This window comes from Lygodium microphyllum, chromosome 11, assembly GCF_053477565.2.
Source record: "Lygodium microphyllum isolate KBCC chromosome 11, Lygodium_microphyllum_v1.1.10, whole genome shotgun sequence".
Classification (NCBI taxonomy): Eukaryota; Viridiplantae; Streptophyta; class Polypodiopsida; order Schizaeales; family Lygodiaceae; genus Lygodium; species Lygodium microphyllum.
In genome coordinates this window covers 91,758,154-91,770,614 of record NC_141145.1, presented here as the reverse complement: position 1 = coordinate 91,770,614, position 12,461 = coordinate 91,758,154, and the positions used below count along the sequence as shown (strand labels likewise).

Sequence of the window (12,461 nt, the reverse complement as noted above, 5' to 3'; positions counted from 1 at the left end):
GCCAATGTGCTTGATAACCCCTAATTTCTGCTATAAACTAGGGTTTCTAGTAGAAATTTTGTTGCTGCCCACCAAATCTGGCTGAGAACTCCTTCAAATGGCTGAGATTAGCTGAGATTGTCAGAGAATGGGTTGGAGAAGGTGAGACTATACTAAGGAGAGAGAAAATCCTGAATTTCCATACAGCCTTCTACTCCCATTTTCTAGCAATTTCTAGACATTCAATTAATTTTCAGAATTGATTAAATTTCAAAATAAATTTCAGCCCTTCTGACCTTGCTCAAAATGAGATGTGCCCATTCACAATTTAATTGGCTAAAGCATTTGCAACCCCAAGTAGTCCCCAGGCTTAATTTACCCTTGGACACGCATTAAAAAATTATTAATGCCTAGTCCCTAGTGTCACTACTAACACTTATTAGCCAATTAATTGTCATAGTGCCAAATTGATACGAATTGTCACCCATAACCAAGCTCACATAACTTGTTACAACTTTTGCTTTTGACACCCGTTGCTTCCTTGGCTTCCTTGGCTTGTTACCATGAAATATTTGCTTGCATATCACATATGCGTCACAACATTGCACATTTGATTATTAAATTAATCAAATGTCTCTAGCAAAAGCAAAGTATCTAAAAATTCACGTCCTCATAACAAACCTTTGCCTTATGATTCCCGCAATTGTCCCTTGATGGCATTTTGCCCGGCATTTTTTGCCTATCATGCTTCACTGTTTGACATACAATACATGTCCTAACAAACTCCTCTATATCATGCCTCAAAACTAGCCAATAAAAGAAATGCTCCACTGCTTTGACTCCAGTATCAATCCCTCTATGCCCTCAAAACTAGCCAATAAAAGAAATGCTCCAGTGCTTTGAGTCCAACATCAATCCCTCTATGCCCTACATAAGGAGAAGCATGACTCTCAATGATCACTCTAGGTCTTGAGTGCTTTGTGATACATAGTCTTCCATGCATCATTACAAACCCATCTCTAATCACAAAGTGCTCATGCCTCTGGCAATTGCAAAGTTAACACATACATTGGCAAAGTCCGAATCAACAACATACTTATTCTTCATGGCATCCAACTCAGTGTGATAAACCATACTGATAGTTGAATGTGAGGCTTATGTGATAGTGTATCGTTTACAACTGTGTTTTTACCATCAACGCGCACAATTTGAAAATAAAATATAGAAAGGAAGTTTGCCCATCTCATATGCTTCTTTGACAATTTTGTTTGTATCAGAAAGTACCTCAATGTTTGATGATTTGTTTGCACCATGAAATTAGCCCCTAACAAGTAGTGTTTCCATGTAGATAGTGTATGGATTACAACCAAGAGCTCTTTCTCATAGACTTGCAAATTCCTCTCTACACCCTGGAGAAGATAGCGCTCGTAAGCCACAACTCGGCCATCCTACATTACAATAGTCCCAATGTTGTTTCCACATGTATAATAGCGAACCACAAATGACTTTTTTAGATTGGGAAACACAAGCACATGATTTGAGGTCATCTTTTCTTTTAACTTGTGAAGTGTTGAAATTTCCATTGCTATCCATCCAAGTGTTACATTCTTTTTTTTGCAAAGCATGCATTGGAGATACAATTTTAGCTAAACTGCGTACATACTTCTTATAATAGGAACATAGACTCAAGAAGCTGTAGATCTCATGTACATTCTTGAAAGGTGGCTATGAACAGATTGTCTCGCGACCTTTGCAGGGTCCTTACAAATATCATCAACCAATACAAGGTGCTCGAAAAATAAGATTTCATGTAAACAGAATTTACCTAGCATCATCATTGGGCTGACCATTAATACTATCTGGTACCAATGCAATAGATGTTTTGGGCTTCTTATCCTTGGGATCTCCCTGATTTTTTAATATTTCCAACTTGCTGCCTATTGGGACAGTCCTTAGCAATGTGGCCCTTCTATTCACAAACGAAGCATTTATTTGCAGCCATTAATTCCTGACATTGTGCAAGGGATTTCCAGCCCTTTCTTTGTTGTTTTGATCTCTTTTCAAGTTGATTTTCAGATCTGCCCCTTTTCTCAACCTCTGACAATTTTTTATTCAGCTTCTCCCCACTTTCTTGGAAGCTCGAAACTTTCCCATGTGGCAATGCATCAGCTATAGCAATAATCTATATGATCTGAGACATGCTAGACATGGTTGATTTAATGCAAAAATGCCTAATTCCTTCAAACTGCCCACATACATACTTTTCCACTTGCTCATGCAGAAGAATTGAATGGTAAGAAGTTACTGGCAGCAAAGCATCCCAAAACTTCTTATTGTATTACTCCAAGTTCTCGCATTCTTTTGCATCTAGCTTATTCCAAGTTGTCATGTTGTCCATCTCAAAGGTACTAGTCAACCAATTTGACGAAATCATTTGCTTGAGTTGTACCCATGTTGAGGGTGTTCTACCTTGCATTAAGAGCATGGACCACCATTGCAATGCATTCCCCTTCAAGAGAGCGGTTGCCTTTTGAATCTTAGAGGATTCGGTAAAGTTTCCCCCTAAATAGGTGTGTTAAACAATTGAATAAAAGCCAAAGCTTTCAGCCTATCTTGTGCACCATTGAAGGACTCAAACATCACCCCTTTTTCTCTCATCATACTCTTTTGCTGCTCCTATGGGAGTGTAGTTGTCATACACTGGCTATTGCAAGAAGGTTGCATTTTTTGTATTTACATCATAAACAACATCTAAAGAAGCATTTGCATGATTAGCACTCATTCCTTGAGCCCATAAGCAGTTGGGGGTGCAAATGTATTACCAAACATATCACTTTGTGCCCTAGGCATCAAACCAATGTTGCCATACGTAGGGTTATGCATATTGCCAACTATACTCGAGTATATTGGGCCTTGCATTCCATGCATATATTGTTGCATATCATAGGGAGTTGTGCCATACATTCCTATATGTGGTCCTTGACCAACCATTGCATGAAAAATAGTGCTACCACCAAAGTATCTTGGCTGCCCCATGATTGCATCCATGCTTGGTTGTCCAAATTCCATTGGATTGACACTTCCATGATGACCTTTCAATTGCATACCTTGCCTCGTAGGTATCAATTGCTATGATACTTTCTCCATTCATCATCTTGCTGTTGCAATAATGTTTCAATTACTACAGGTGGTTTGTGTCACATTTTGCAACCAAGTCATAATCTTTATCAGCAAATAGCTGGACGTCACAATGTGCTTGACACTCTACCAGTGTGATGTATATTGCCAGTTTTTGATAGCTGCTTACCATGTTTTGATATGTCCACTCACTCCTCACCCTCCAGGCCATTTTGAGGTTAAAATGTTCCCTGCAGTATGATCTAGACAAATTTGTATGTGATTATTTAACTCAGCAACCATGTGCACCCCATTGCTTTATAGGGCAAGATAGTGCTGTCACCATCTTTTTATAGTGTATATCCACCATTGCTTTATATTGCAAAAACAGTGCATTGTCAAATGTCTTCTGTCAAATGATGTCTTTTCAAGAAGTTCACGGTGCATTATTTTAGGCATTGTGGTTGTGGATCACCACCGTTACGGGAATGTAAAGAAAGCTTTGTAAAATGACCAACCTATCATTTGATGAACAGAATGGAAAATCATATTGCAGATATATATATTTTTGTAATCCTGATGATTGATGAATGAAAAGATATTGAATTTGTGGCTATTAGTTCCTTACAAGTTCTGTTTAATGCTGTAGTTGTACTGTATACTCTTTGTAATCTTCACAACAGAGATTTCTTCGACTTGCAGGCATTCACTGATAATCCCCAAGGCACACTTTCCTTCATTGGAGCTTACTCCTCCCGAGGTTTGCAAATAATTTTACTAAGTTAAACTTGTCTCAGACAATACATTTCTTTAACAGCTTAATACTGGTTTTACTGCCTTCCAATACTTTTTGGCCTCTCGTGCAGGTTGCTGCAGCAATGTGTGCCATAGTACCTCACATAAGCATGGCTATCATGGAAGCTACTAATTGTGGTTTACCTCTACCTCTGATGTGAAATTAATGACAAAAGTCATTTTTTGGTATAAGATATGATGTATTCTTAATGCAAAAGCCAGCTTAAATGGTTGGTTATAGTTGGCTGAAGAGAATGCTTTTTATGCAGATTCTTTCAATCTACTTGTGAATAGTGGCAAAGCAGCAGGTCAGGTGGTACTTCATGTAAGTTGTTATATTTTCAGCTCATAATCACTTTCTAATTTTCCTTCTCATAATGTATCTGGAATCCTTGCTTTCACATTATCTGACATTCTGTGTGCCATTCAGCAATTTCAGTGTCTAGGGTTTTGTAATCACTTTCTAATTTTCCTTCTCATAATGTATCTGGAATCATTGCTTTCACAGTATCTGACATTCTGTGTTCCATTCAGCAATTTCAGTGTCTAGGGTTTTGTACTGCTGCATGTTTACCACTAGTCACTGGGTGTTTCAGACTCATTTTCATATCATACCAAGGAAGCTAGGAGATAACCTATGGAGATCTGAGGTATATATCCATCCTAACACTTTATTATTATCTCTAAGCTGTTTTGGAATTAACTAAAAAGTTACAATCAACTTAACCAAACATGCTACTTTAAACATTACACCTTGTGTAACACACAAGAGTGTGTAGAGTAATATCCCCAAGCTTCCTTTTGGCACAACACGACATGACACGTCACAGCACAACACGACACGGCACGGCACGGCACGTCACAACACGACACGACATGACATGGTTCAAGGAAAGAGAGTGAAGAGAGTTTTGAGAATGAAAGAGAGAAGATGTATTAGAAGGTTGTTAGAATGCTTTTTACAAACGGGCAAACTCAAAGATGGTGCTATCAACACGCTACCTATCTCGACTCAACACCGTTTGGTAAGGAAGCAAGAGGTGGTCCCTTATACACTCCCCCCGACTACACAGATTTTTAAGGATTTTTATTAAATTGCAGAGTGATAATAATTTCAAACTTTGTTTGGTTTCCCCTATTTGAGGGAGTATTTGAGTCTCTATATATTTCTCAGTGGCCAATCGACGCCCCTTATAAGTGCCCACCTAGAATGAACTCACAATATGTTGATGTGCATCTAATCCACCTAATTTGTGGAGACAACCTTTTACCACTGCAAGAAGAGAATGTAACAATATTTGGAGAATTTAAACTCGTATCCTTTTAAAAGTTGTAGAAATATCACTATGAGGAGAGATTGATTTCACATGATGGAATCGATATCCCATGGATAGATTTGGTGCAAGAGGATCAGCCAGTGCTAATTTCCTATGATTCTGATGGGCCCACGGTTGGGCTAGAACATTGTGATAGTACACATTCATCAAATTAGCAACAAAAGAAAGAACATGTGAATAAAAGACAACAATGCTCAATAGCAAAAATGAAGGTGATGAAGAACTTAGAATGATGATGAGCAAGGTTGATCACAAAATCCCTTGCATAGGGGGGAGACCTACCATGTGATGTTTGGGACAAAAGGCAAGAAAGAAGAAAGCACTAGGGCCATATATAGAAAAACCTAAGTGTAGACATAATGGCTAGGTGGTTTTAAAAGTGTCCGGCGGCCTGAACACATTTGGCCACAACAGACTGAAATGGCCAAATCAACCATAGACGACCTAAAAGTGTCAGAGCTCCATAGAGCTAACAATTAAGAGATGACATACTCATGTACATCTAACACCCCTTTAAATCCTAGGTGGGGCATTGATGGAGCTGAAGCTGCTTGCAAAACAAATCCTTGTCAGTTCTCAAGATAGAACATGTCTTGGGAAGTTGAGGTCTTGGAATTAGGCCCTAAGTGTTGACTCCAAACCAAGGTAGCTGATCACCTCTCGTGGATAATCAAGCTCCCTACCCAACAGATTGTACATTGTCAAGCTTGGAATGGGCTTCCGGTGGCTTTGCCCTTTCTCTATGCCATCCATATGAGATGGTCTCATGACTCATGCTTCTTCCATGGTGAGCTTGCTATCCAATCGATAGTGGTGATGGATGTAGAGAGGATTACTATGTTCTTTGTGGCTTGGTCAATTTTGTTCAGCTACTTACTTGAATGGTGACTTTATGTTTGGGAGGGATTTTACCTTCTTCCATGGCGTGGCTAGGTTGGACCAATACATGGTGGGTGTGCCTATGTGAGTCTTGATACTCTTTGATCTCCTTGACCCTAGTCGAGCTTTGGACAAGGCGTTCGTGTCCTAGTGCCTTCACCTCCATTGGCACCTTATGGAAACATTCATGTTCCCGTGCCTTTGTATCAATCGGCACTCATTGGACACTCCCAGCCTGTTTTTGCCTACCCACTTTTCCCTCCTCATTCTTCCTATTAGACATACTGTGGAGGGAGCTCACGCTCAACCGCCAAGACCCGTGGACCGCTTATTGTTTCAAGCATTTCAAGCGAGCTCTAATGGCTATCTCTCACCTAGCTGACGCGCCTTCGAATCTACGAGTGTAATGAGCTTACCTTGATGCGGAAATGAGTTGCCTCCTTTCTCACACAAACCGGTAGCTCCACGATTCTAGATGCTAGCTCAAGCCTCCTCCATCGAGCTCCATCCACCATAGCCGCGCGCGCGCGAGAAAAGAGAAGAGAAGAGAAGAGAAGAAGAGAAGAGGAGATTGCGAAGAGCTTCACCTTCTCGATCCCTCACTTCCATACACTCACTTCCTCACACTCTCACACTCACTCTCTCGAGAGTACACACACAAGTAAGGTGAAGAGAAGAAGAGAGGACTCTTGTCAGTCACACACCAAAGAATGAGCTTCCATTCACTTTTTGAATTTTATATACAAGCCCTAAAATCCCATGGACACCCATTCCTTTTTACATGACCGGCGGTTGTAGCAAGGTTCTTTTTCCTATTTCTCTCTTTTTACCTCATGTCTTAAGCCTTCTCCCGTCTATTCTTTTACAAATGGCACAAGAGGGAGCCTAATGCTCTTTTACAAGAGTTTTTAGAGTTTTTTGAGGTGTTTTCCATTTAGAATTGCGTTTTTTGCCTCAACTTAGCTTTAGGGGCCGCCTCTGCGTCTTTACTCATTTTCTGTCTTTTTTTCGCTCTTTGCTTCATATTTCTGCCATCTCGAATTGAGGTTAACATTACCCCCCTTCGAGACAGGTGCCAGTCCCATGGCACTTCGAGCTCTTTGTTATGGAAGGGTGGGCTTTGGGCAAGTGGCTGGTAGGGTGATGATAGGGCCACATGTGGACTCCGTTGATTGGGAAGCTTTGGTAATGATTTAGATGGAGAACCCAAGGTATGTTGAGTGGATGATAGGGACCTCCAAAGTTGGTGGTTTGCAGCATCTTGTTGTACGTGAAATGAGAAAGTACTCTACCTAAGGGGAGTGTCTACCTCACCGTGCAGTGCTCTGGGCTCATGCTGGTGGAACGGGGAGCTGGGTCTAACCACAAGCAAGTCTGGGTGATGTCCCATACTTGAGGACCCCGTTCGTGCGAAGGGAGGTGCGGTGTGTGTAGCTTATGGTGACAGGTTTAACCATAGGCGAGTGTTACCTCCCTAGGTATGTCCTGCTCTTGAGGTGTCCTAAGCGTGAAGTGGGGAGTTGAAAAGGGATAGGGGGTTCAGAATGGAGCCGGCCGATTGAGGCCATCGGACGTGCCTAACTTGAGGACCCCTAGGTACAGTGAGTGTGAGCTATGTGCCGCGACTTGTGTTTGCACGTGTCGTGTGCTCCTTTCATTGTTATTTATTTGCTGTCTTTGTGTTTGGCATTCTCTTTTCTTTTCTTTGCGTTTCTTTTCTTTTATTGTATTTTTTTTTTGCTTGCTGAGTTACATGATTCAGGCAGTAGCTAATTGCTAGTTATCATCATCAGAATGTGGTGGGAAAGGGGACTTACTGGAGTGACTAAAAAATTTTCAGCTTTGCATGTAACCCTTAAGGTTTAAGCAGACATGGAGAGAGGTGGTGGAGAAAAATGGGTGGTTACAGTGGGTAAATTGGCATGTTACTCATATCCTTGAGAATAGCTAGGCAGAAGGAAGGTAGAAGGGTGGCTCACGTCATTAGGCGGGTCATTGCGCAGCTATGTATGGCGCTAGGATAAAAAAAGAGTGGGGGGAGACCATGTTCTGTTGGGGTGGGATCCTGCTTAAGTAAGACTTTTAATAGGCTAAGGTAGTTGCATGTGTTAATGAAGGCGGGATCGGGAAAGGAGGAGAAGTCAGCAATGAAGTGGGTCATGGTAGCATCTAGGTTGTCCGAGGTGAAAGTGAGGGCTTGGGCTAAGGTAGTAGTACCGGGGTTATATACGATGGGGAAGTCGTAGCGACCATGGATGTTTGTATCAAAATCTACTCCTATCCTACGAGGAGGTGCCATGAAGGTGGGGTTGTTTCTCTCAGAGGGAAGGGTATTACAAAAAGCGATCCAGGAGAATACACTGTTGTGGCAAATGCGTCTCCGCCACAGTGGCTGGCACTTGTATCCGGGTACAGACCGAGGCACTTTAAAAACCTTATTTTGCCAATACTCCGTATCCTCGGTGCCCCAGAGGGTGGGATTCTTCTCTCTTTCTTCCAGCCATTGTTAGCCTAGCCGGTTTCCAATGCCGATCACCTCTTTCACTATTTTAAGGGGAAGGACTTTACGCAGGCGGTTGGGAAGAAGGAAGCTGAAGTTAAAAATTTATTTCTCTTTTTCTTGTCTCTTCTAGACTACGAGTTTTGCATGGAAGCTAGCCGGCAGGTCACCTCCGCATGGTGGAAGAGGTGCGGATGGCTGTGCCATAGGTTTGGCCCTTAATCTCTACCTGGCTTCTTTCACCATTTTCTTTTTCTTTTTCTTTTTCCTCAGGGCGGTTTTTCTTTCCGTAGATGTGTTTGTTGACTGCTGTTGTTCTTCAGAATGGGGTGAAGGGGGTTGTGGGATCACTTCTTCTTCGAATCTGCCCATGTCAAATTGCAGTTCAACTTCATCCCTTTAGCGATCTTCTTGTTGTACCTCCTCTACAAACCCCAATGCATCAATCTCCTAGGGGGTTAGGCCAGGCTATAACAGGTACTTGCGTTGTTCATGAAGGCTCAACCCAATTGCAATGGGTTGTGGTGGCATGTGTAGCCCTGCTTGTAGAGCTCTACGTGCTATGCTTAGCTTTTTCTTTACTACCTTAAGGGACTCCCCTTCCTCCGTGTGAGTGGCATCCATCAGAGTATTCAAGAAAGCTCGTTGTTGAGTATTGAAGCCCACTTGGGTTACCTCTGCTGTGCTTTCTGCTAGGACTTTCTTTTTTTCCATGAGAGTCAGGCAACACGCCAAGGTCTTCACTCTTCGTTCATTTTGGCTTGCCCACTCTTCGGCTCTCGTTTTCATCTCCTCCATACTTTCTCCTTGTCTTTGTACAAGGGCCATGAGTCTCTGCTCCTAGTCTTCCAATTCCCTGCTCATTCTCTCCTACTCTTTTCTTTCAAGGCTCAACTTTTCGGTCATGGTTTCCATCTCTGTGTGGTGTTGCTCCTCTTCTTGCTTCCTTTCTTCTTCCCTTGCAGCAAACTCTTCCATGCTTTGTTTCATCCGATCTGTTTTTGCTGCCAAATCCTCATGTTACATGATTAAAAGTTTATATTTTCTTTGCATTTTCACTAGCTTTTGATTTTCATCTTCGAGCCGTTGCCGCCAGCTTTCCTCCTTGTCATCTTTGGCCTTTAGTTCTTGTTTTAGATCAAAGATCTTTTGCTGCATAGCTATTTGTCTCATCTTTTCAAGTTGGAAGGTTGCCCTCGACTCCTTTTCCGCTTCCAACTCGGCCACGACTGTCTTTCTTTCCTCCTTTGCCTTTTCTAGCTGAGAGAGTAGTTCAGCAACATATTCATCATCGTTTGCTGGTGGCATCATAGTAGTAGGGATTGGAGTGGTTGAAGCTTCCACCTTTTGGTGTTTCGGATCTTGCCTGGACTTCGCATCTGTGGCCAGTCTTTTCTGCCCAGTGGCCGTAGTCTCCACACTCTTTTCTTCGGCCAGTTCCTTATTAATGAAGTATTGCATCTAGGCCATAAAATTGTTTACATCGGCGTTGGCCGGGATGCTTGGAGTGAGAGTGGTTGCTTTGCTGGTGGGCACCAAGAGGGGTGGGATGGGAGCCTTGCCCTTGCCTTCGATGACCATAGGCGGTATAACTTCGGGTACATGAGTGCTTGAGCGGTCCCTTACCCCTGGGTGGACTTAAAGTCCCTAGGTCATTGAGTCGGCTTGGCTGTTCTATGGACCGGTGAGTTGCTTCGGCCATGTCTTCCTCCTCCTTTCTCCTCAACTCCGCCTCCTTTTCCGCAGCTCTTCTCTCTCTCTCTTCCTTTGTTTTCCTTGATTCTTTTGCTAGCTTTTCAGCTTCTTCCTTGTCTTTCTTCTTCCTCTCTTCAGCCTCTTTTTCCGACTCCTACTTGGCTTTTTTGGCTTTCTCTTTCAACTCCTCTGCCTCTTGTTTTTTCTTCTTCTCTCTCTCTTCTTAGGGATTTTCTTTTGGCTCTCTCTAGATTTTCTTTTTCCTTCTTCCTGTCCTTATCCTGTTTCTTTTTTTGAGCTGTCTTTTTAGTGAGCTTCTTTGCTTTTTTTCTTTTGGATTGAGCCTCTTGATCCTTATTCTCTGTCTCAGTTTCTGTTCTGTCGCTCGATGGCTCTTTCTCTTGGTGGATTGGCGACCTATTTGGAGTCTCATCCTCTTTTTCTTCTCCTTGATGAGCTTCTTTTACAGCCTCCTGGATGATGGCTGTTAGTACACTTCCATATCCGATGAGAGAGGATTTCGAGAAAGGTTTCTTTCTCTCGGTACTTTTAGAGATTGGGGACTCTCCGTCTGTCGGGTCTTCTACCCAGGGCTAGTGCCTTGGCTGCTTGGTCTATAGTCTTGCGCACGTAGCTATTGTAGTCTACCTCATCCAAGGTGTGGGCTGCCACATTCTCTAGCAGAGGCACATTGATTCGGTGCATGAGGGAGTTATAGCGCTGGCTAGAGAAGAGTGAGTGCACCAATTTTGCCTGCATGCGGGCCTCAGCATCGGGGATATCTTGTATGCTGATGCCGTCGTTTGTCAAAACATCCTCCATCTTCATCTTTAGCATAGCATACACATCTCTCTTATGTTTCTTCTCCACCCGAGGTTCCAACCCAGTGCCTTCTCTACCAAGGCTTGATTCAATGGCACTTGCACCTGTTTAGCATTCTCCCTCTTTCCACAGTCACCGTTCCGCATTCTTGATTGGGGTTGTACATTCTCGGAAATTCCACACACTTTGTGTTGTTAGGCTCCTGTGCAAACTTCTCTAGGTACTTTGAGAGATTACACTATTCCACTACTCTCCTTGCAGCCTCCTTGTCTACCGCCTCCTCCAGATTGTGGATACTGTGGAATTTCAGCTGATTATAAGCACGGTTTCCTAAGCTGATGTCCTACTGCGTCCTCTTCTCCTCCGTGAAAGGGAGTCGGTGAGCATGATCTTGCTGTGACATTTTTCGTTCCTGTCATGAACCATGATTTCCATTAGTGCTTTCAAAACAATTATTTGCTGAAAAGAAAGACTTTATGTTGGTTGAATGAAAATATTTAAGCTCCAAAATAAACTTTCCTTTTAGACTTTTCACCCTTTATTTTAAAAATTTTGTGACATTTTTCCTTAATCACAAGTTAACATGTTTCTTTCCTTTCTGGGTTTAAGTGTAGAGTGAGGTTTTCATGGCGGTGTGTTTTTTCTTATGTGTTTATACATTTTCTTGATTTTGATTGGTTTTGATTTGACTCACCTTATCCCCTTCCCTTCCGGATTTGAGAAGAATCCTTCCTAGGATTGAAGGTTAACGGGCCAAGGGCATTCAACGTACGGGTCGAGAGTTCACCTTTGCATGAGCCAAGCATAGAAGTTTGGATTGTACTCCAACTGAGCTTCGCGGTCCAGATCGAAGGTCGGCTGATTATGTGTGTGATGTAAGTAAGGATATCCATTAGGAAGTTGCTGGAATCGACATGTCTAGCAATATGTAACTCTTTCTCGGTCAGGAGGCGATTAAGGTAAGGGTGTCTTTTGATGTGCTCTTCCATGGGTCGGCCACAAATAGTTATTAACACCCTATACGAGGTTGGAGCGACATAAGTTAGGTCATACTCCGATGTCTTGATTGCGCGTTGTTGCTCAGCGTTGGTCATTATTTGGCATCCTTCGAGTTTCCATTGCAATCGAAGAGCGTACCAGTTTCGTAAGAACGGGGATTTCGGTTTCAGCAAGCTGTTTCAACTCCTCAATTTCTTGGCTAGTGATAGTAAAAGTAGCTCGCTTATCGTATGACATAATGAGATGCTGTTTGATGGCTTTCTCTCTAGGTATCTCAGTGCTGAGCAACCCTGTAGCTGAGTGGGGTGCTTTGATGAATGCAAATTCAAATGTGTCCC

The 12,461-nt window shown here is 42.5% G+C and overlaps 1 protein-coding gene across 12 annotated transcripts in view; it reads left to right on the top strand.

The window, feature by feature from the left end:
- Window positions 1-12,461, top strand: part of HINT3 (histidine triad nucleotide-binding 3) — a 94,571-nt gene that overhangs the window by 47,752 nt on the left and 34,358 nt on the right. For 5 of the 12 annotated variants that reach the window (XR_015692368.1, XR_015692371.1, XM_087687834.1 and 2 more), the window contains 4 exons: window positions 3,799-3,856; window positions 3,963-4,029; window positions 4,161-4,216; window positions 4,488-4,541. Coding sequence is in view for 5 of the 12 variants with exons in the window: in XM_087687834.1 (XP_087543960.1) it covers window positions 3,799-3,856; window positions 3,963-4,029; window positions 4,161-4,216; window positions 4,488-4,541 (235 nt within the window). In the remaining 7 variants the exon portion in view is untranslated. Of the gene's footprint in view, window positions 1-3,798; window positions 3,857-3,962; window positions 4,078-4,160; window positions 4,217-4,425; window positions 4,542-12,461 lie in introns of those variants that run through there. The other 7 variants (XR_015692369.1, XM_087687835.1, XR_015692374.1 and 4 more) reach the window with 4 other exon arrangements.